The 23135-nt window shown below is 51.6% G+C and overlaps 4 protein-coding genes across 6 annotated transcripts in view; 2 read left to right on the top strand and 2 right to left on the bottom strand.

Annotated features, from left to right (window-relative positions):
• The window catches only part of Eftud2 (elongation factor Tu GTP binding domain containing 2), a 40133-nt gene extending 39785 nt beyond the window's left edge, over positions 1–348 (bottom strand). The window contains exon 1 of one of the 2 annotated variants that reach the window (XM_027947089.2): positions 233–348. The gene's annotated coding sequence lies outside the window, so the exon portion shown is untranslated. The remainder of the gene's footprint in view (positions 1–232) is intronic. The other variant, XM_027947090.2, reaches the window with a different exon arrangement.
• Positions 349–608: 260 nt separating this feature from the next.
• Dnaaf19 (dynein axonemal assembly factor 19) lies at positions 609–4353 on the top strand. Of its 2 annotated transcripts, none has more exons than XM_027947091.2 (4): positions 609–689; positions 1993–2144; positions 2535–2667; positions 3350–4353. In XM_027947091.2, the coding sequence occupies exons 2-4, from the start codon at positions 2002–2004 to the stop codon at positions 3800–3802; spliced, it is 729 nt and encodes a 242-aa protein (XP_027802892.1). In that variant the 5' UTR covers positions 609–689; positions 1993–2001; the 3' UTR covers positions 3803–4353. The 2 variants fall into 2 exon arrangements, with proteins under 2 accessions (XP_027802892.1, XP_071459772.1); XM_071603671.1 differs by lacking the exon at positions 609–689 and adding an exon at positions 1395–1448.
• A 489-nt stretch (positions 4354–4842) lies between these two features.
• On the top strand, positions 4843–6087 carry Fam187a (family with sequence similarity 187 member A). Its single transcript, XM_027947038.2, has one exon. The coding sequence runs from the start codon at positions 4843–4845 to the stop codon at positions 6085–6087; it is 1245 nt and encodes a 414-aa protein (XP_027802839.1).
• Positions 6088–8281: 2194 nt separating this feature from the next.
• On the bottom strand, positions 8282–16060 carry Gfap (glial fibrillary acidic protein). Its single transcript, XM_027947216.2, has 9 exons — positions 15606–16060; positions 14569–14629; positions 14289–14384; positions 13031–13192; positions 11785–11910; positions 11372–11592; positions 10759–10802; positions 9020–9105; positions 8282–8366 (listed from the first exon to the last, which is right to left on the bottom strand). Exons 1-9 carry the CDS (start codon positions 16058–16060, stop codon positions 8325–8327), a joined length of 1293 nt encoding a protein of 430 aa, XP_027803017.1. The 3' UTR covers positions 8282–8324.
• Positions 16061–23135: the final 7075 nt, after the last annotated feature.

Genomic DNA, 23135 nt, shown 5'->3' with positions numbered 1-23135 from the left:
CTGGACAGTTAGAGCCTAGCTTCTGCCTAGGGACAGGACGTTACCCACTGAGAAAACAAGGAAAGCCCGGAACCGGTGCGCATGTGTCGATCCCGCTCCAGGCCTCAATTTACCCATTTGTGAAGAGAAAGGGACAGAGAGTATACAACACCTCTCCAGATATGACGTTCTTTAATTTCCCATTCCACCCGGAAAAAAAAAAAAAAAAAAAAAAACCTTCCAGAGCGCTTACCCCGCGGCAGCTCACCTCCCGCCAGCTCAGCCAAGTGCTCCGAGTCGGCCCCTGGACACCGCGCTTCCGTCCCACGCCGCGACAACGTCTGCGCCCGCAGCCAGGAAGGACCTCGCAGACGCCACGATCGCGTTTCTCGGAGGACTGACCTCTGCCTGCAAACCTGCTCCAAGGACTGCTGACCGCGAAGACAGGAACCGGTAAAGTGGACTTGTGGGTCTCCAAATCAAGGCCTGCGCTGCTCCAAAGAAAGTGAGGTCTGAGGACGCAGAAATCTGATCAGGCGTCTCGGAGCCACCCTGAAAGGGGGCCTTCGGACCGGTCACGTGGGAAGGCGGTTGGCGTAGTTGCCAGGCAACCACCGCTGTGGGGTGAAGAATGCGCTGAGCTATCTTCCGGTTCTAGCATATCAGGGATCCCCAAAGAAAACAAGGGGACCAACGCCAGGGTCGCGAGGGTGAGGGACTGGAGGCTGAGTAATGGGAAAGGAAGAGCTGTTCTATTCATTCGATGACAGGAGAGGCCTCAGAACTGGATAGAAAGCCACACAAGGTGTCGGGCTTATAGTCTCAGCTACTTAGGAGGCTAAACCAGGAAGATAAAAAACAAACAATAACAGCAACAAAAACTTGGACAGGAACGGGATACCTAGATTCAGTTGCTGACCAACCCAACTCCCTTCTCAGCATTCAGCTTCTCCACGTCGAGGTGGGGGTCAGGGTGGCCATGGGGTTAATTGTAGACCTCCTGCTTTCCTGCTCTAGTGCTGTTCCTGGGTGAATCACAAAATCTAGCTCAACTTACCAGGAATCTGAAGCTCAGGAAGGTCTCACAAGTAAATGCCAGAGCCCAGACTGGAACCCATCTGGAAGATTCTCTTGTAGAAAAGGCCAGTTAGACTCTGCCCTGAGACTACAAAAGTACAACGGCAGAACTAAAGACTTTTCTCATGTACTTAGACATCTGTGCCTCCAGCTTTGGGTTGGACAGAGAGATTTGGGGATGGAGATTATTGAGCTCCTTCTTCTGATACTTCAGTTTCCTGTTCATTCATTGCTTCTGGTTTGGGTGAAGACTATTTTTTTCCCATTAAAGACATTTCAGGAAGGATGCAATGCTATCTCTGGGCTCTGGTAGCTAACAAGACTCCTGCTTTTGTGTGATATCCTCAATGGAACAACTTGCTATGGAGTGATCCTATGTGGAAGAATGAATGGTCTGAATTCTGAGATCCAAATGCCTCTTCAGCTAAAGCACCAAAATTATTATTTTTGTGGAGCTGGGGATCAAACCCAGGGCCTTGCACATGCTAGGAAAGTGCTTTACTACCGAGCTATAAATATTTTTAGAATAGAGAACAAAATCAAGACAGGGCTCCAAATTGAAAGTCAGAATTCTGTATTTTCAGTGACAAGTCTTATATAAGCCCTCCCTGTGCAACTCAACTTGTATAAGTAGAAAGCCAGGTTTTTGTAATGCTTGCTAAGATAAGTATCATAATGTTTTGGGGTCATTTTGTGTTTTGGTAAAGAATCCAGAGGTGGGGCTGAGTTGTGGCTCATTGGTAGAGTGCTTATTTAGCACATGCAAGGCCCTGGTTTCAATCCTTAGCACCACATAAAAATAAATAAATAAATAAAATAAAGATATTGTGTCCATCCACAACTAAAATATAAATACTAAAAAATAATCCAGAGGCATCCTCCTTTTCCTGATATTGGCCCTCCATTAATGTTCATTCCCTATGCCTTCCTTCCCAGGAACAGGCCATGGAAAGGAATGATGTTATTGACTTCAAAGCTTTGGAGAAAGAGCTGCAGGATGCGCTCGCTGCTGATGAGAAGTACAAACGAGAGAATGCTGCCAAGCTACGGGCAGTGGAACAGAGGGTGCCTTCCTATGAGGAGTTCAGGTTGGCTCACTGCCGTTTTTCTCAGGCCGTCCTGCTATGATGGGCTACAGTAGTTAACAGCAAGCACTCTGGAATCAGATCATTCTCAGCTCCTGGCCTCAACCTCTACTACTAGTGTAATCTTCTGAAAGTTCCTTAATCTCTCTGAGCCTCAATTTTTTCATCTGTAAAGAGAATAACTTTTGTTATAATTAAATAAGCTATTGCATATAAGATTCTGAACACAGTATCTGGCTTCATGTGCAGAGTTTGAAAACTTTTAGCTATACTGCTATCATAATTGTAATATTATCCTGTCAACAGGTTCAACCTTACATCAGGCAAAATCTAGCTGCCTCCCTCCCAAGACACAGCTAAGTTCACCACCCATTCTCTGTCCTTTATCTATAGGAGTATTGTCCTTGCATCACATCTGAAGCCTCTGGAGCGGAAGGACAAGATGGGAGGAAAGAGAACTGTGCCCTGGAATTGTCACACTACTCAAGGGCAACCTTCCCAAGATGTGGCCACCGAAATCTCCCAGGTAGGTAAGGCCCAGCCTCTTTAGACTAGCAGAATGCTCTGTCCTAAAGCTCCAACCATGTCTTCTTACAACACATACTTCTTCATTTTATCTCATGGAAGACAACAGAGACAGGATTTTGCCTCTAGTCACAGAAAGAAAAGCAACCACGAGATGATAGTGCTGAGATGAACTGAGCAGAATGAGTCAGAAAGCATTCCTTCCATCAGTCTTTTGACTTTCATTCCTACGTCAGAATTGGATAGCTCAGCTTCTGAGATAGATCATAGATAGTACAACAATCCTGTGGCAGTTTGGGGAGAGAGACCCAGCCTGTCAGGTCCTTGACACTCACTTTGTGTTCCTTTCTCTCTTCCTGAGATTTCCCATTAAATCCTTCACCCTTCTCAGAGCAAATACTGATCTACTATTGAAAACCAGAGCTATGTCCCATTCATCAGTAGGAAAATCCCAGCATAAGTGAGAATCCAGGCCAAATCATGGCCTGGATTCCTTGGGCCCTCCCTCTCTCTCACATCCCCAGTTCCCTCCTTTGAAAATGAGACCCACAGGCACAGTAGCCTACCCAGTGCTTAGAGAGCAATCCCAGAGTTAAGATGAAAACCCACAGGCTCCCCTTAACCTCACTGTCACAGAGCAACCAGAAGAGCTCTGGACCCCCTTTGCTTCCTTTGTGACCCAGGAGAAAGTCCCCTTCCAGCCTGAGACCTCAGCAGAATTCTACCGAGATTGGCGACGACACTTGCAGAGTGGACCAGAGCGCTACCAGGCCCTGCTGCAGCTTGGAGGTCCCAAACTGAGTCACCTCTTCCAGACAGATGTGGGGTTTGGACTTCTAGGGGAGCTGCTCGTGGTACTGGATGATCATGTGAGGCCAGCTGACAGGATGACAGTGCTGGGGGTCCTTCGCAGCCTGGCCGGCACGGGACGCTTTACCCTGAACCTGAGCCTCCTGAGCCACGCTGAGCAAGAGAGTTGCCGAGGGTTGTTTCAGAAGCTGCAGGCCATGGCTACCCCCAGATCTTTGCAGGAGGGGGGCTGTCCAGACAAACAGGCTGTGGAGGAGCAAGATGGTGGGCTCCAGGAGGAGGAGGGGCTCCTGCAGGAGCTATTAGGGCTGTACCAGATTCACTGATAGGACTGGCTGCCCTCAGAGTCCCTCTCAGAAGACCACCCTGACCTGCTTTCCTGATGTTTGACAGTGCTGCCTCCCTGGCTGACGTGAGCTTCAATGATCATCAGAGACATTTTTTTGGTGGTTGTCTTGGGGTTTCTGCAGGACTATAATGAGAAACCCACATCTACTTCCCTTCTCAGCTTGGAATTTTCAGAGAAAAAACTTGAATCAAGTCTCTCTAACTTTTCCAGTCACTGTATCCATCTTTTGAACTGTGTGAATCCACAGGACAGAAAAGGGTCCAGGAGGTTGAAATCAGTTTTGCTTCCCATCCTTTTTGAGTCTAACCCACTGGCCATGAGAGATGGATGTGTTTCCAACCAAATGCGGGTGACACCAGGTACAGCCTCCACTCAGAAAAAGAAAAAAGCAAACTTGTTCATCTTTCATGTTAAATAAACATTGATACTCATAATTCTTTAATCAGAATATTTGTAGCTTGAAGTCAATGAATGGACATTTAATTAACAGTGACCAAATGCTACTTCATTTCAGGTACAGAATTTTTCTCTAAGGGCTGAGTTCTTGTGCAGGTTGGGGAAGCCCCAAGCCATTAACTTAGGTCCAATGTCCTGGATGGCCAGGTGTATTGGAGGGAAGGCTTCCAGACTGATGGAAGGGAAGATATTTTATATGGGGCAGGTCGGGCAGGGCCTAGATCAGCGAAGGACAAAGGCCTTATGGCTCCATCTGGTTTTCCTTGACCCATTCTTGGAGCAGGGGAGTGCCAGTGTTCTAGAAAGGTGAGTGAAGGCCAAGTTCTAGAATGATTTTCCCTCGAGATCAGGCCTGGAACATTCCAAGGACATCTAGTACATCAGTTGGAAATAAATTGCCTTGCATTTGGCTGCTTCCTGTGAAGACTGTTGCTTATTTTCCTGGCTGCTTAGTTCTTTCCTCATATAGAGGCCTCTTCTTGGCAGTGATTTCTAGAAACCCCATAGGTGTTCAGTGCCTTGTTTTTTTTCCCTGCCCCTCTGTCCCTCCCTCCTGTAGATATGAGCCTGGCCCACACCACTGTGCTTCTCTGTGCCTGGGGCAGTCTCCAGGCCTTTGAAATAGTGGAGAAGGAGAACATTTTTCTGAAGACCCCCTGCCCTGCTTTCCTTATGTTTGACAATGCTGCCTACTTGGCTGATATGAGCTTTGAGCTTCCCTGTCACTGCAAGCCTGAGGAGGTGCCGGCTGTAGTCTGGTACTATCAAAAGCATGTGGGTAGCAGCCACACCAAAGTGCTGACAGACTTTGATGGGCGTGTGCTGACCGAGGCGGCCCAGGTGCGTGTGGGCAGTGACATGCTAGTCCGTTTCAGCATCCGCATGTTTAGCCTGTTGGTTTTCCGGGCCCAGCCTGAGGACTCAGGTCTGTACTTCTGTGGCACCCGCAAAGGGGAATACTTTTATGCCTACGATGTGGACATCCAGAGCAATGAGGGAATGGTGGCGACCTTCAAGGACATGGGCCAGAAGCCCTTTGCTGATGAGTACTATGGGAACCTCCATGTCTTCACCACCTTCTGGGAGTGGACCCCTTGTGACCGCTGTGGGGTGCGTGGGGAGCAATGGCGCATTGGCCTCTGCTACCTGCAGAGCCCTGACCTCTCCCCACGGTACCGGAGGACACAGTCTGATGTGGTGTCCTGTGGTTCACAGGCTGTGCCTAGGAGACTGCGCACCACAGTCAGGGACCACATGCCTGAGTTGCTGGTTCAGAGCTGCCTGGTGCCCTGTGAAAAGAAGAACCGGTTCCGGGAGAGTGTGCTGGCTATATACAACTACGTGTCCAAAGTGGGTAGCAAGCCTTGGGTGCCCAAAGTGCCCATTCAGTTTCACCAGCAGAGACTGGGCCATGGACTCATCATCTCCTGTCCTGGGGCCCGGCCAGAGCATGCTGTGGCTTGGGACAAGGACCACCAGCACCTCTACCGCACACAATACCTAAAAGGTGTCAACAGATCCATGAGAGTATTCATTGACCATGGCAACCAGCTCCACATTCGCTTCACTCAGCTAAGTGACCGGGGCATTTACTATTGTTGGCGGCAAGGGGTGCAGATTGCTGGGTTTCGACTCAGTGTGACATCCCGAGGGCACTACCCAGCCTCACTGTCTGACCCTGAGACTCGTGCTGCTGTGGAGCTCACCCTGATAAGCTATCTTCTCATCACAGCAATTTTTGTCACCGTTCACCTCTGTCGTTGCTGCTGTTACTCATTTCGCTTTCGTCCCATGTTCTCACCCTAGGCTCTCTCTTCCCAAGCTCTGAAGACCACTTGTGCTTCAATGTGTTTGTTAAATGATACCAGATGCCTCTGGGTAGGCGTCCTGGGCTGGGACATGTGGCAAGAAGATACAGACAAATCTATTAGTTACAATCTGCTTCCCAATTTCATGAGCAGGTATGGGGCCTGATCTGGGAAGTGGGGAAACCTAAAGCAGGTGATAGCTTGGGGACTGAGGAGAAGGGAAGTAGGCAGGGGCATATGTTTTCTGACTTCACACTTAGGACAGAGGAGGAAGTGAACTAATACCCACCAAATCACCTGTTGCTGTTGGATCGCATTTGAGGTGCCCTTGAGGATTGCTGACGGGGCACTGGTTGAGCTGTGGGTGGCACAGGAGGAAGGAAGAAAAAAGTGAAGGGAGCTAGCATATGTCTTCCTTGGCTTTCTCCCCAGCATCATTCTGGGAATGGCAGGTAGGAATAGCAGGTGTGGGAGTAAAGATGAAGACTAGGATGGGGAATGGTGAAGGGAGCAGAGATCAAATTCTGGGCTTTCTGCACTCAGGCTGGGGATGAGAAGATGGAGTGGGGAGCAGAGGCCAGGGTACCATGCCTACTGTGGCAGAACAGGTCAGAAATGGGATTTGGTATGTGGCTACTGCCATAGGGACTTGGACTCCCAAGACAATAAGAGATAAAGAGTAAGTTGAGTCTTGTCCAGTGCTACATCTTGACCCCAGCTTCCCCACCCCTGCCATGAAGAGATGAGAGTACACTCTGGGGAAGGCCATGGTATGCATCTTTATTTCTCCTCAGTGAGTAAAGATGGTGGCACTTCCCTGAAGGTTAGCAGCAACAGCAGCAGCAGATGGTAGCAAGGAGTGAAGAGAGGGCACCAAGTCTTGGGAAGAGGGAGGGATCCCCTGAGGGACCCCATCTTCCTTCTTGGCCTCAGAGGGGAGTAGGACCATGGAGTGGGCCCTTCCAGCCCCATTTCTGGGCACAAATATCTACCACCTGCCCACCAGCCTGCCCAGGGAGAGTAGAACAGGTGTTCTGGGGTGGAAGAGTGTGCCCAAGTGCCCCTGCTTCAGGCTTTGCTCTGCTCATGCCTCAGTTTCCTAAACTATAAAATAGGGTGCTGCCTAAAATACAGGTGGGGTACATTCTATACGCAGGTAAGAGGGGACACAAGGGGCCCTTAATGTAGGGAAGAGCAGCAGCTAGTCATTACAGGTGGAGAAGGTTAGGTGGAGGGTAGTGGCCTCACTGTGGTCAGGAGGCAGCAGTCACAGGGCTCTGAGGCCTGGGTGGTCAAAGATTATGCAGCACATAAGAGGCCTTCAGAACTGAGACAGTGGTACTCTGCCCCCATGGAAAGCAGCCCTCTCTCCCCTGTTTCAGCATCTTCAAAAGGATGAGTCATTTTCTGGATTCGCATGACTCAGAGGCCAAGTGTAACTGTTACTCACAATCCCCACTCTGATGTCTGGCATCATCCCCACTGCCTCCTTACTACCAGTGTCCCTTCTACCCCATATGGGGGAGTCGTCCTGGGTTTGACCTCTCTGTATCCACACCTAGGGGCCAGGAAGCCCCCCTCATTGCCCTTCTAACACTCCTTCCCTCTCCACTTAACTGTAGATTCCCCGAGAGCTGAGAACCAAGCTCTTACCTGCCTATAGACTGGTTCCCTGGATGGCAGCTCAATGGGATTAAGACATTTGAATTACCATTCAGGAGGCCCCCTGGGACCTTTCTCTGTAGTCTAGGTAGCAGGACTTCTCCTACATTGGTCAGGGTCATTCTAGAAGAGCAAGCCTCTGCCCAGGGCTGCCGTGCCTGTGAGGACTTTCTCTTCCAGCAGCCTAAGAAAACTCAAAGCCCAGTTCCCAGAGACTCCAGAGACCTCCAGCTTTGGCAACAGTTGCCATAACAACAGGGTGATTTGTAGGTGCCCCCTGCCCTATCCAACTTATTCCTTCGCTCCCAATTTTAACCCAAGCTGCTGGCCACACTTCTAGACTGCCCCTTTGGTGTGAGTGCCCTGTTAGTTGAAGTTGCTAGGTGCTGGGTGGGTGCCATCTGGCAGGCCGAATGCTGACTGAGCCTAGGGCAGCAGACTGGTGTAGAGATGGAGGAGGGAGGGGAGCAGCAGTTAGGAATCAGGTCTGGAGAAATGAGCTATCCAAGGAGAAGCAACTATACTGCTCCCACTACAGGCCCCTCATGCTGTGGGGCCACCTGGTGGCCCACCTCACATCACATCCTTGTGCTCCTGCTTGGACTCCTTAATGACCTGCAGGGGACAGGGAAGGTGCACAGTGCAACAGTTTAGGAGCTCACCGACTCCAGGTCCCCCATGCTAAGCTATGTAACTTATGTAAGGCAAGTACCCAACCATCCTAGAACTTTCTTTTCTTAAGACCGCCTTTCATTGTGCAGTGGTCGGAGTGGGTAGTAAAGGAGAACTTGTACAGTGCTTAGCACCATGCCTGGTACACAGGGCTTATGGTATAAGAGTAGCCTTACTGCTGCTGCCACTCCAACTGGGAATGCCAAGGGGGCAGCATGCCAAATCCCTTCTCCTGTCCTTCTGGCAGATTCCTTTGAATAAAATTTGAAAGTACTCCCTCTTCCCAACTGTCCCAGCCAGAGTTGGGAGTGAAAGCTACTAGCTTTCCTTCCTCTCTCTCCCAGTCCTGTTTCCAGAAGCACCTGAGTCTGGAGGGTGAGAAAGGGAGAGAGCCTGAGTTGGGACCCAATCCAGTGGCCTAGGTCCTTTCACTGCCCATGGAGACTGAAGAAAGGAGTGATGTTCAGGCTCCTCCCCAAAGTCCATAGCACTCCAGGAGCTCTTGGGAGTCACCAAGGACCTCCTGTGTGCCTGGCCCAGGCTTTCTTCCAGAGCCTTGCCAAGTATCCCTGGACACAGCCAGAATCCCTCCTCACCTCGCCATCACGCATCTCCACAGTCTTCACCACAATGTTCCTCTTGAGGTGGCCTTCTGACACGGACTTGGTGTCCAGGCTGGTTTCTACAGGTGTTGGGAGAAGAGGCCTCCCGTGGGTCCTCAGGACACTACACATCCTCTCCTACACCCAACTTCCCCATCACACACACGAATCACCAGCACAAGTGCCTATCCATCCAGGCAGGGAGAGTCCCTGCTCTTCCAAAAGGGCTAGAGACCTCCCAAGTCCCCATGGTGCTGGGCACATCCCACTGCAATCCAGTGCTCTGCCATCTCTGACCTGGCTTCATTTAAATCCCTATCTGGCTTTCTGGCAATCCAGTACTGCATCAGAGAAGAAGCACGTGGGCTTTGAAATCTGGTGGACCAGAGCTTGAGCCCTAGCTCAGCCACTAACCAGCCATATATACAAAATAATTGACCTCAGCCATATTGCAGAATGGGGATGATGGTCTCTAGGTGGCAGTGAGAAGGTGATTAACTAAAATAATGTATGTAAAGCATCTGGCACATATTAGTGATTGATACGTATAGGTCCCTTCCCTTTCTTACTTGTCTGTCACTTATGTGATCCCTCAATGTCTAGCACTCAGCAGATTTTCACTACCTGGTCAGCATGGTTAACTTTCTGATGCTGAATTAAGCCTTAGAAACACATCTGGTGTTCCTAAATATCCTCACCCAGAAGAAGAGAATTTTCTTTCCTTATCTACAAATCATTGATGGCCACATATCAACAAAAAAGTAATTTAGTCTCCCCTTAGAGAGAAAAATATAACATGTCACACTATTATTTAAAATTAAGAGCAGAGAACATAAAATTTCATTCACTACAAGAGTAACACTCCTGAGGGAAATAATCCTCTGGGCTGCATTGCGCTGAGAAGAGCAACAGAGCCTTGGGGACAGATGGATCAAGCACAGAACCTGGCCACCAGGCACAGCAAGACCCAAGGGGACTTCCCAGTGACAGAGGAGGTGAGGCAGAGGCTGGCATCTGATTGAGAGCATCTCATCTGAGTACCCAGGGACTTGCCACCTTGAACACTGGCCAGATCTGCTAGTTTAACCTACAGTTACCCTGTGCTGGGCACTGAGGTTCCTGGGAAAGTGACATAGTTCTGGTCCTTTAGGACTCCTGGGAGGAGTGAGCCCAAGAGGACCAGGAAAATGGGCTTGCTGAGACTTGCTTGCTCCCTGTCAAGCTGAGAAAAGCACTCATTTGAGAGGCAGGCAGCTAACCGAGAGCCGACGGGGCTCCATTTACAATCTGGTGAGCCTGTATTGGTATAACTTGTATTGTGAGCCTTTTGAGATGTCTTGTGACCTTGTGACCTTCCCCTTCTTTGGTGCTTTTGCCCCCTGTAGTGACAAGCAGTTGGAAAAAAAAATATGAAACACTCAAAAGGGCAGACCTTGCCCAAGGCATGCAGAGCAGGCAGAAGCAGAGACCTCATCCAGTTCTGCTGTGGAATGGGGTATTGGGAGGGGAGGAAGGGACACAGGCAGAGCAGGACAGGAGCAGCAGCAAGCCCCACCTGTTGAGTGCCCAGGGATGCTGTGTTCTGGCTAGGAGCTCTGCAGTGAATCATGAAGACCCTCAGGGAGAGCCCAGACCTCTTTCCCCTGGTCTCTGGCCCCAGGCCAGAACAGCCCATGATCTTGGGGGAGGAGGTGGGCATCCAACACCCTTCCTACAAGGCCCACTCTACTGACCTCGGATCTGCAGGTTGGAGAAGGTCTGCACTGGAATGGTGATGCTGAAAGACAGCAAAGGGATGGGGTGACCAGGCTGCCCTAGGACATCCCAGGCCAGGTTCTGGACAAGGGTTGGCATGACAACCCAAAGGGCCATTTGCCATGCCAGGAGAGTCTCCCAAGCTTTCTGCAGCAGCCAGTGCTCTCTGTGTAGCTCCAAAAGTGTGCCAGAGTTTTGGATGTTATCTGCCAAGGAACATGTTCCACTAAGGATAATGGAGACTTGCATGGCAGAGGAGAGGGAGGAGAAAATGGTGAAAGTGCCAAGAATTGGAAGAGATCAGTCAGGGGAACAGAAGTCCAGTCTTTGTTGAGAGGCTGAGGAGTGAGACCCTTAGTTTGGAGGGTGACCCAGGTACCCCCCACCCTGGGACCTAATCAATATTGGTTGGAGCCATTCATCAGACATCTATTGAATAGCTACTGTGTGTTGGTCAGGCAATGTGCTGGGCACTGGGTGGGAGAATAACTGGACCCAAGGATGGATCACTCTCAAGCCCTGAAGGGAGCAAGGCAGACTCTAGAGGGAGGCAGCAGGGAGAATTTCCCGAGGGCTGTGGTCTCGGCTCACCGGTTCTCCTCGCCCTCCAGTAGCTTCCTATAGGTGGCGATCTCGATGTCCAGGGCCAGCTTGACATTAAGCAGGTCCTGGTACTCCTGCAGGTGGCGGGCCATCTCGTCTTTGAGGCTCTGTCCCTCTTCCTCCAGACGGGCCAGGGTCTCCTGGTAACTCGCCGCCTCCCGCGCGTGGCGCTCCTCCTGCTCGCGCATCTGTCTCTCCAGGGACTCGTTCTGTGGGATGTAGCGGGCCGGTCCCTCGGGGCCCCGGCATGCTGCGCTGTGCTGGAACCTCTGCGCGACTCTGAGAGGCTTCCAGGCCGGCCTCCAGCCCGGAGTAACATCGGAGCCCCGCCCTCTGCCAGGTCCCTACCCAGGCCCTTTTCTTTTAGCATCCCTAACGTGGTGGTGACCCCCACTGCTCACCGTTCCACGCAAGGACTCCAGGTCGCAGGTCAAGGCCTGTAGCTGGCGCCGGTAGTCATTGGCCTCGTGCTTGGCCTGGCGGAGCAGCTCGGCGTTGCGGGCGGCAGCATCTGTGAGGTCAGCAAACTAGAAGGGGAAAGAGCCCTAACTGAGGGGTGGGCCCCCGACACATATATCCAGGCGATCCGCGTGGGCCGGTGGAGACTGCTGGGAAATCACGGAGATGGGCATGACCCAGGTCACCCCCAGGACATTGGCCCTGGCAGGGTTTATTCCCAGTGACAGTGACCCCTGGATTGGAGGCACAGTAGTCACTGCTGTGCCTCAGCCTCTAGCACAGTACCTGTTCAGCCGGCGAATGAATGACCAGTGCCAGAGGATCTTGAACCTCTGTGCTGGCTGCCCTATCTATGGGCCTGAAACCCGTCCCCACCTTGGATAATAGGTCCTGGCCAGCAAAGCCCTGGGTGCTAATAGCCCTTTCCCCCAGCTTGCACTCAGCATTCCAGCATGCCTTGACCCTACTCAGACTGTCACAGGCTTTTGCTGCTCACACCCCTCAGCCCTGGTGCCCTGGATCAGCACCTCCAAGTACTACCTCTCTGTGTTTCACCTCCCGGCCTCCTAACAGGCTCTGCTGTCCCTCTTCTCTTTATATAGGTAACCTACCTGTTCTTTCTAGCTCAAATGTCCCCCACCAGACTTCCCCAGTTCCAACGCTGCAAATAAACTGCCCTGTGGTGTTTCTCTATGCAGCCCTATTTAGGTCCATTATCACATCTCCCTGCTCAGATGCCTTTCTGTATCCCAGCAAATAACCTGGCATGCAGTAAATGCTCCATAACCCAGCACGCAGACTGGCAGAGACATCAAGAATGCAGGCTCCCAAGTGAAATGGGATAGGGTTGGAAATCCTACTTTACCACATAGGAGCTTTGTGGCTTTGGGCAAGTTGGTTAACCTCTCTGGATTTCAGTTCTCTCATCTCTCGAAGAATAGTGCTTCATGGTAAGATAATAAACTCAAAGCATAGGGCCTGGCATACAACAATGTTAGTAGCACAATAGTAGTAATAGCAGGAATAATATTAATGAGTACTTTTGGAAGTAGTAGTGCCTGTGTGACCTGGGCAGGTTATCTCACTTCTCTGGGGAGGTTGGTCACTGAGAGGATATTCCTCTAGCTTCCTCCTCCCTCCTTCCCCTGTCCTCTTGTATGGAGCAAGGAGCCCCACAGGCAAGGCTACCTTGGACCGGTACCACTCCTCTGCCTCCTGCATGTTGCTGGATGCCACTGCCTCGTACTGCGTGCGGATCTCCCTCAGGGCTGCTGTGAGGTCTGGCTTGGCCACGTCCATCTCCACGTGGACCTGCTGTCGGGCTAGCTGTTCCTGGAGTTCCCGCACCTCCTGGCCAGGGTGAGAGAAGAGGTACCAGGGGTCAGGGCTCCAGGTGTAGGCTTCAGCTGGGGTTCTCACAGCATCACACCCTCTTCTACCTGCCCCTGGGCCAGGAGCATTGGCAAAGGGAGATGAGACAGCCCTTGTTGGAGTAAGTGGCATGGCCCAGACTAAGAGAAGCAGGAGGGAGAGTTTGTCATTGTCCTTCCTGGGCTGGATAGGTAGGAGGCAGGTGCTGAGCATGCGCCTGTGGGTTTCCAGGTTCCATGGGGCCAGGGATTGTGAATCCAGAATTGGAGGTCAGAGATTAGTGGGTGTTTTTTTTTTCTTTTTAAAGAATGGCTCTTGTTTTGGCTGGGGATGTAGCTCAGCAGTAAAGCATTTAACTGGCATGTGCAAAACAAAAACAGAAAAAGAATGGCTCTCATTTTAGTGGAGACAGAGGGCAGTGGGGAATCAGAGATTAACTATGTGACCTTAGGACTTTTAAAAAGCTTTTTTTTTTTTTAATTTTGAAACAGGGTCTTACTAAGTTACCCAAGCTCCCTCAGCCTTAGATCATTTTTTTTTTTTTTTTTTTGGTGCTGGGGATTGAACTCGGGGGCACTTGACCACTGAGCCAAGTCCCCAGCTCTATTTTGTATTTTATTTAGAGAAAGGGTCTCACTGAGTTGCTTAGCACCTCACTTTTGCTAAGGCTAGTTTTGAACTTGCAATCCTCCTGCCTCAGCCTCTCCAGCCATTGGGATTACAGGGGCGTGTGCCACCATGCCCGGCTAGGACATTTTTTAACTTTTATAGACTTCAGTGTCTTTCTCTGTGAAAAGAAGGTAGCTGGAAGAACTCCTATCTCATAGGGATGATGTGAAGAAAAACCCAGGCAGCAAGGCCTTGCACTTGTCCGTTCAGGGGGCATGTCTGTGCCTTTCACCAAGTGGTGGGGATGCTCTCTGTCTCTGCCTTCACTTTCTGTCTCTGTCTCTCTCTCTCATTTTCTTTCTGCTGCCAATCTGCTTCCTCTGTCTCAGAGTATCTCTGTCTCTGTCTCTCTCAGTGTGTGTATCTCTCTGTGTGTTGGGCTTCCCTCCCTCTTCCCTGGCCTCACCTCCTCATGGATCTTCCTCAAGAACCGGATCTCCTCCTCCAGTGACTCAATCTTCCTCTTCAGATCCAGACGGGCCAGGGTGGCTTCATCTGCCTCCTGGAGTGGGAATGGGGCATTGGGCCACTCTGACTCCAGGCTCCTCCTCTCCATTCCCCAGCCTTGTTTTACCCCTCCTTCTGGGGTGTTGGGAAGCAGCACACTGTTCTGAAGGGCTAGGCTTGGGGGCTGTGTTTGCCATCAATACTTCCCCCTCCCTGACCCTCCCCTCCACCTTTCTGACCTGTCTATAGGCAGCCAGGTTGTTCTCAGCCTCCAGCCTCAGGTTGGTTTCATCCTGGAGCCTGGGATGGGGAACAAATTCCTGGATCCAGGATCTTGTAGTATTCTTGGATCTTGCCCCTATCTCCCAGGAGGTGGCTACTACAGAGACCCTCCCCCCCCCCCCCAGGACCAGTACAGTAGCAGGAGGAGTGAGGGTCAGAGAGGGGTCCTAGACAGAAGCCTTGACTGGGATCATGAGCAGACAAAGGCTTTTGCCTTAACTCGTCACTAAGACGCCTTGTCAGGGTAGTGCACCTGATTCTGCTCACACAGGCGCATCCACCAGTGTGCACTTGCTGCTGCATGCTCGACACACATCCTCCCGCATTGGAGGGTGCACGTACATGCCCACTGTTCAGCAAATCACCATGCCTCTGGGGTTTCCTCTGACACCAGGTACTACCTTCTGAGATGAATTTTACTGTGATCTCTGCTTGATAGCCATGCAAGTCAAAGTGATTTGAATATGATCAGAGGCCAGTGATATGTAGTCACCTCTGTTCTGCACCCAGACCTGCCTGCTCTTTCCCCCACTTCCTTTAGCCTGGAGCCCAAGCCTCTTTGTGGACACCCACCTTCTCCTCTTGTCACTCCTCCTTTGTATAGACCCAGACCCAGAATAGGTGACAACTCCCTCCCATCACACACACACACACACACACACACACACACACAATTCTCAATGCCCAGAGAATCAAATGCAAAACCTCTGTCTAGTGGGGCCCTTGGCTGCCTGGCATAGCCTTCCCCTGTGGGGATGTACCCAGAGTGTCTGGCTCCCTGGAAGAAGTCTTTTGGGAATCAGATTCCTGAGGTCTTAGACTGCTGCCTGGTCCCTCCCAGGAGCATGATAGCCCCCACTTTTCCAGAAGTGGGGGAAACCCAGGGAGCAAAGAGGCTGAGCCCTTGTCCAAGACTGCAGCCCTGCAGCCTTGCCCTCTCAGAGGCTCCATCCTCTTTGCTCACCAGCCCCCTTTCCCTGCCCCCGCTCCTCACTTCTGCCTCAGGGTGCCCAGGTCCTGTGCCAGATTGTCCCTCTCCACCTCAAGCCGGGCGCTGTTGGCAGTGAGCTGATCAAGCCGCAGCCGCAGCTCCCGCAGCTCAGCTTGGTAGACATCAGCCAGCTTAGTGGGCTCCTTGGCCCGAAGCTGGTTCAGCTCAGCAGCCAGCGCCTTGTTTTGCTGTTCCAGGAAGCGAACCTTCTCGATGTAGCTGGCAAAGCGGTCATTGAGCTCCATCATCTCTGCCCGCTCACTGGCCCGGGTCTCCTTGAAGCCGGCATTGAGTGCCCCAGCCAGGGAGAAGTCCACCCGGGCTGGGATTGGAGGGTGCATTCGAGCCAGGGTAAAGCGGGAGCCAGGACCTAGGAGGTGGCTGGGACCCAGGCTCCGAACCAACATCTCGGAGGAGGTGTAGGACCGACGAGCAGAAGTGACTCGTCGCCGCTCCATCCTGCTTTGCCTCTGCTGACTCCTGGGATGTGAAGGCTTTATGGGAGAGTGGACCAGCCTGGCCTTGCCTGGGCTGCCCTGGCGACGCCCCCTGGCATAGCCTGAGGGGGTGGGGCTGGGCTGCAGCCCAGCCACAGGAGAGTTCTCTCACCCCACCAAGGTCACTATACCCAGAGGCAGGGCTTCCTGGTACCTAGGGCTGGATGCTGGGGCTGGAGCCCTGATCAATTAGCAAGGAGACCCTCTCTCTAGGAAGGAGTCAAGAAAGGACTGGGCCTGGGCTGGGGGTGTAGTTCAGTCGGAGAGAGCTGTCTAGCATGCAGGAGGCCTTGGGTTCAATCCTTAGGACCATACATATACATGCATGTGTGCACGCACATGCACACAAGAGCTGTGCCAGGTGACCTCTGACCTGCTTCCAGGCCTTCCCTTACTCCACATTCCCTCTTCCTGTGCCTGCTAAATGCAGGGAATTAGGTGAAGAATGAACCTATGCCATGCTGCAAAGAACAGCCTATGCTACAGTTTTCTGCTGAGCACTATTCCAACAGGTATCCAGAGTCATGCCCTCTAAGCACAGAGGTCCTAATTTTTGCTTTCTCCCCATTCCCTGGAATGTCTAGAGGGGCAACTAAGGTTTCTACATAGCTATGGGAAAGAGACGTGGAGATCCTGATAGGGCAGGAGGGACAGGCCTTCTCCCCGAGCCTCTCTTTAGCCCTGTGTTTGTCCTGCCGGCTCCCCTCTGCTTGCCTGGCCTCCCTGCACAGGCTCCCAGAGCCTGGTCCCTGACAGCTCCACAAAGCAGTTACGAATGAGCTGGCAGTGCTGGCTCGAATCTTTGTTCCTGTTACACCCTGTTTCCCTGGTCACCCCTCACTCTCCCCCTGAAGATTTATGTCTTTTAAGTTCCCACACATCAGGCTGAGATGGGAAAGGCCTCTGGGAATGGGTGGGTTTGGGAATTCAGGAACCACTGGGTTTAATTGGGAACATAGGTCCTTGGTCCTGTTGCCCCTTGAGACTTTAGGTCCATCCATCCTGTCCAGTCTGGTCCCACCCAGGCGCCAAAGCCTTCTGTGCCCAGATAGTGCTGTTCTCCCAGTACTCTGCCCTCGCTGCCCAGGCTTGAGCTTCTGATCTCTACTCCAGGGCACTTGCTGAATGGAGCTTTGTTCTCCACCGCCAGCGTGGGCGCCATACAGCAAGGGCAGTCCCCAGGGGGCTGTACAACTTTTATCCGAGGATTCCAGGATGTCAGGCTGGGGTACAGTGCAAGCCCCCTTGCTCAATGGGCTTCTCGGAAAGCATCTGAAGAGGGCTGGGGTGCAGCGGGAAGCAGGCTGTGTGCCCACCCTGACTATTGTGTCTGTGCCAAGGTGAGTCACTCAGCAGGCACAAGGAGGAGACTCTGGGGGTAGCCAGCCCAGCACCGCCAGGTCTCCCACTTGCAGACAAGGCCTGGCTGCTTGCCCCAGCCCCAACTCTCAAGCCAGCTCAGGCCCCCAAGCTCCAGTAAAAGCAACACCCCCAACTCCACACCAGGGGGACATGTTTTTCAATTGGACATCTGATGAGCTGGCTACTAAGGTTTCCCTCAATGAGTCCCAGTGCAGAGAGGGAGGTGAGAGCCCTTGGGCTCCAATGACATTTGCCCCTGGTCTGAGTAGTGTCATGATGAGGGAAATCCTGAGGAGGGGGTCCTGGTGACCTTCGATCCTGATGTGGGTTGGGTGGCTGGGGAAGGACAAGGTAAAGAAAGAACAAGACAAGGCAGGAGACTTTGTCCCCAGCCTCATCTCTGGGGTGGCCTACCCTTCCTAGCTGCCCAACAGGAAATAGTGTGTGGTGTTGCCTTCTTTAAGGCAAATCGAAGGGAAAAATGGGCAAAGAGGTCCTGGAGGGAAAAGATACAATAAGAACAGAAGCTGCTCATCACTGGAGCTTAGATACTTGCTCCTGTGCATGCAGACATGAGTTTGTTTTAGCACCAGCACATGGGGTCACCCAGGCTCCCCAACCTTGGCCTTCTCCTTGTGCCCTGTTATAGCCCAGTTCCATCCTCAACTCCCACAGGATCCTGAGACCCCTCCCACAATCAGCCCCAAACTCTCTCAGGAATCTCACCAGAGACAAAAGTCAGTCATGGTTGTTTTGCAAACTTTCATAACCATTATTTTTTGTGACACAATTATTGTAGAAAAATTGGAAAATACAGATAAGCAATACAAAAGAATTTAATTAGCCATAATTTTACCACATGGAGATACATACCAGCTTTTTTCTACACATATAAACTCAATTTTCCAAAATAGGCTCATGCTGCACAAATTATTTTGTAATTTGCTTTTCTTACTCAACAATATGTTGTGAACATCTTTCCATATCAATAAATATTTATCTACATCATCATTTTAACAGCTGCATGGTTTTCTACTATCTGTGTTCATTTAACCAAGCCCTGTTGTTAGACAGTTACGTTTGCCTTTCTCTCTCTCCTAAACTGTCCTCATGCCCATCTGCCCCAGACAGACATAGCCACCGGAGCAAGGCAGCCCTCAGCCCTCCCAGCCTCTAATGGGACACCCATCCTCCCAGTCTGGCTTAGGGCTCATTCTCTGAGGTGCCTCCTCTTCTGCTTCTCCAACAGGAAGGCCCCAACATCCAAAGCCTCAGGCCAAAGCCTAAGCCGACTGGTAGATGGATGCCTGGAGATCGATCGATCTATCTATCTATCTATCTATCTATCTATCTATCTATATATATATATTGTTGTTGTTGTTTGTTTGTTTGTTTGGTGAAGGGCGTGTATTGGGGATTGAATCCTGAATCCTGAAATGCTTAACCACTGAGCCACATCCCCAACCCTTTTTAAATATTTTATTTCAAGACAGGGTCTTGCTGAGTTACTTAGGGCCTTACTAAGTTGAACTTGTGATCCTCCTGCCTCAGGCTCCTGAGCTGCTGGGATCAGGTGTGTCTTCACAGATACACCTGATGTGTGTCAGATGTGTCTTCACAGAGTCTACAGCCAAGCTATGCCCTGCCTCAAGCTGATGTGGGGACAAGATGACCTCTCTGTGCTCCTCTCCCTGAACTAGAATCTTTTAGATGAACTCCTGCATACAGGGCAAAGCCCAAAGTCCTCCTGAGACAAATCAACCCCTCTCAGGCCTCAACCCACACAACATGAGGTTCTGATGATTTCCAAATACGCCAGTCTTTTACTCAAGTGACCATTTTCCCCCTTAACTGCCTCCTAGTGGCTCTGCTTGTGCTTGTGCCCCCACCTCTCACCCAATGCCTGCCCATCATGTGGTGAACAAGCTGGGTAGGATGGATAAAGAGCCTTAAAGTCCCTCTAGTTGACCCCTTAGTTCCCACCAGAGGAAGAGAGCTGAGTCCCAGTGCCACTAGATGGCAGTGCTCAGCTGCCCACCTCTGGCCACAGCAGTGCGCAGGAAGGGAAAAGTCGCTGTTGGTTTTCTAAAACCCACGTTTCTAAAACCCGCTGTGGGTTTTCTAAAACCCGCGTTTGTATCAACCAAGAAAGATCAACCCCTTTATTCTCTAGACTTGCCTCTGACTGCTATGATTGTGTCCTCTACAGCACAAAGCCTTTGCTCCTCAATAGCTGTAAAGTCAGATGACTTGAGGAACCTTCTCTGAGTCTCCATTTCCACATCTGTAAAATGGGGATTTGCCATACCTATTTCTCCAAGATAACTGTGAGGATAAAATCAGTGAAAATTAGCCGAGCACGGTGGCGCACACCTGTAATCCCAGCAGTTTGGGAGACTGAGACAGGAGAATTGCGAGTTCAAAGCCAGCCTCAGCAACTGCAAGGCACTAAGCAACTCAGTGAGACCCTGTCTCTAAATAAAATACAATAGAGGGCTGGGGATGTGGCTCTGTTCTTTTGGTAACAGAAACTGAACTCAGGTGGAGTACCCCTGAGTTCAGTTTCTGTTACCAAAAAAACCCAAAAATCAAAACAAAAAATCAGTGAAAATTGGACAGGGCAGGTGCCTTTAACAAATCATTCCGTGTAATAACACCTACCGCGTGTTTTACCTGTCTAATGCTAGTGCATCTGGCATGGGTTTGGCTGGGAGAAGTGGGAGCTGAGTGGGGGTGGCCATGTCCTACTGGCTGCATTGGGACTATGTGGGCACCACCCTGGCAGTGTGGATAGCAGAGGGGCAGCTGCTAGTGAAGAGGGAGGGAATCAGCACAATTTGCCCTAAAGTCATTGGTGGCTTTAGATTCTCCAGGGAATGCATGCAAGTTCCTTCTGTCAGCTCCGCAAACTTGGAGCAGAGGTTAGCAGAGTTGTTTCCTAACTTGCATTCTCTCCTCCCTGACATCTGCCTTTCCTCATCCCCAGACTTGAGGCCCATGACTCCATCCAGTTCCAGAAGCTCTGGATATGTTGACACTTCTCATGGGTGTGGGTCTTGTCTGCACCTCAGCCTGAGGACTCCCAAGGACAGGGTCCATGTCTCCCCCCACAGATGGGGGCTTCCTGATCCTGGGACCTATGTCTTCCCCTCAAATCCAGGTTTGCCTAAGAATGTAGAATCTTCCTCTGCCTAGACTAAGGCACCTTGGACCAGAGCTCCCTACCACTGGACCCCATGGTTCCTGGAGTCAGGGTTTGTCTCCCCCTTCATTTGAAGGGGGCAATCTCAGAGCAGGGACGATTCCTTCTCCCCCTGCTCAGCCCATGCCCAGTCAGGCTTTTCTGTTTAGAAATGACCTCTGTGGCTACAGGACAGTTCAAGGCTGAACCCCAGACTCCATCCCCTCCTCTTCACTGGCCCCTCTCAGCATGTTCTTAGAGGCATAAGCTCACTCACCTTCACAGACCCCAGGGTTAATAAGCTGGGGCCCTTTCTCCCTGTTTCTCCTCACCCCAGCCAGGGCTGGCTCCAGCCTGCCCCTCACTCCCAGCCTCTAACCCTGAGATAGGCTTTTTAATTGCTTTCTCGGATCTGTTCCGTTCCCTGCTCCCCTCCCCTCCTGTCCCTGCCTGATTAGGTCCTTCTGGGAGGGCAAGAGGCGGGGGACCAGATGTGGCCCTGGTGGGAGGAGAGGGGTGGGGGGTGGGTAGCCTTTTATTTCCAAACCAGCAGTTCTCCAAATGGACCAGATGAACAGGGCAGGAGGGATGCACCTGGCTGAGGGGAGTACTTAGTTGAGGGAGGGGTGCTGGAAAGCATAGCCATAGCCAGAAGCCCCTGGGGCGACTCTGGTTCCTTTCTCCCCCCATGACCTTTGTCTCAAGTCTTCCTGGGCCCCTCTTCACAGAAGAACTATGCAGGAGGAGAAGACAACTACAAACTAGATTCTGGCTGGGAACCAGGATCCCCTACATGCAGCCAAGAGGGAGAGGCCCATTCCTGGGGGAATCTGGGGACTGACAAGCAGGGCTCTGGGACAGGACTCCTGAGTTAGCTGCTGTCAAGGAGGCTTCCCAGGTAGTGATGTCCCCTGTGAGGGCCAAGCTGAAGCTGGGTGGAGGCTGGACTCAAAGAGAAAGCCCTGTTCTTTCCCTTTGACAGGTACCAACACCACTGGAGGATTTGGCTTACACTCAAGTGTCAGGGACAGGTGCCATCCTGACTCCCTGCATGGCGGGATCATGTCTTATTCTGCGTTGGCAGCTCTTGGCACTGAGCCTGGTTCTATGAACTGGGCAAAATTTGTACCCCAGGAAGGGCCAGGCATGAGTTTCAGGATGAGAAAGGAGGTGAGTGGAGGGGCTTGGGGAGAGGGGCTCCTAAACCCACGGAAATGGAGTGAGGGCTAGAATGAGGCAGAGGTGAGGGGGTGTTAGGCCAAGCTGGGCCTGCAATGAATGGGAAGCCATCGATTGCCATGTCTCATGGACGATTCTCTTTATGTAAGAACAATCCAATCCAGAGAACAATCCAGAGCCTCATCGCCCACTAAGGTCAGCTGAGGGCTGGCTGTCAGCTTGCTGCCCCCCTCAGTCCCTGCCCGCTCCCTGCAAAGCCAGGCTGCCTCTGGCATGAGGGACACCACACAGCGAGCGCTCTCAGCCCGACCTCCCATGATTGAGGGCAGGAGCTGCACGTGCTTAACTCCATCAGCACAGTCTTTGTGCATTTAATGGGTCACCCGAGAGCATAATTTGCACCACAGAGCCACAAATGTTTGCCAAGAGGATGGCTGGCTGCCGGACATCCTTGTCAAGTGTGACCTCTCCCACTCTAGGACTGCCCCCAACCCAGGCAAATTCTGCCTCGCGCAAGGACCCTATTGTTTGGAGGTTGCCCTCCTGGCCCTAGTCACCAGCCGCCTTGCCCTGTGCCTGCTGCCTCTGCCCTTCCAGGGTGACGGTGATGATCAAATGAGATAATATATGTGAGGGCCCCAGGAAATGGGGAAGTTATTCAATTTGAATCCAGCCAACATTCAGTGAGGCCTCCTGAGGTCAAGGCACCATGCCAGGCTGCCAGGGGCTACAGATGTGAAACTGACTGATTCCAAGGGAATCACAGTACACAAGGGGGAAAAACTCATTAAGGCTAATTGGAGAGGCGGGAACCCTAGGCATGTGAAAAGAAATGATGTCTGTTCACTTCCAAAGGGAAGCAGCCCAACGTTAAGAACTAGACCCCGGGGTTGGATCCCAAGCACATGCTGTTTAACTGTGGGCAGGTTTGGTGAACCCTTTTTTGGGTCCGTTTCCCATTATCCACCTCGTAAGGCTGTGAAGCTCCAAGAAGCCCAGCAGCTGCAGGAGTATTCTTCCCCACACCTCCAAAAAGGGACTGGGACTGAGCAGGAGGGGTACACCAAGCAGACAGGGAGGCTGGTCCCCCAGAACAGCTAGGACTGCCTTGAACTTAGCAGTGTTATTTACACACTACTCACAATGTGCTAAATACCCCTAACATGTTTGTTTTCAGAAGCAAGTTAAACACAGATTCCTGTAATTTTATTTACACTATTAATTCATTCAGTCAACCATGTCTTCATGGAGAGGAGATAACTATGTTCCACACAATCCACTGAGTGGGAAGGAAGGCAGGCCCCCAGCCCCCTT

The sequence above is a fragment of the Marmota flaviventris genome, chromosome 17 (genome assembly GCF_047511675.1).
Source record: "Marmota flaviventris isolate mMarFla1 chromosome 17, mMarFla1.hap1, whole genome shotgun sequence".
Taxonomy (NCBI): domain Eukaryota; kingdom Metazoa; phylum Chordata; class Mammalia; order Rodentia; family Sciuridae; genus Marmota; species Marmota flaviventris.
The sequence above is the reverse complement of the archived record's forward strand: the minus strand, read 5'-3'. Positions and strand labels throughout refer to the sequence as shown.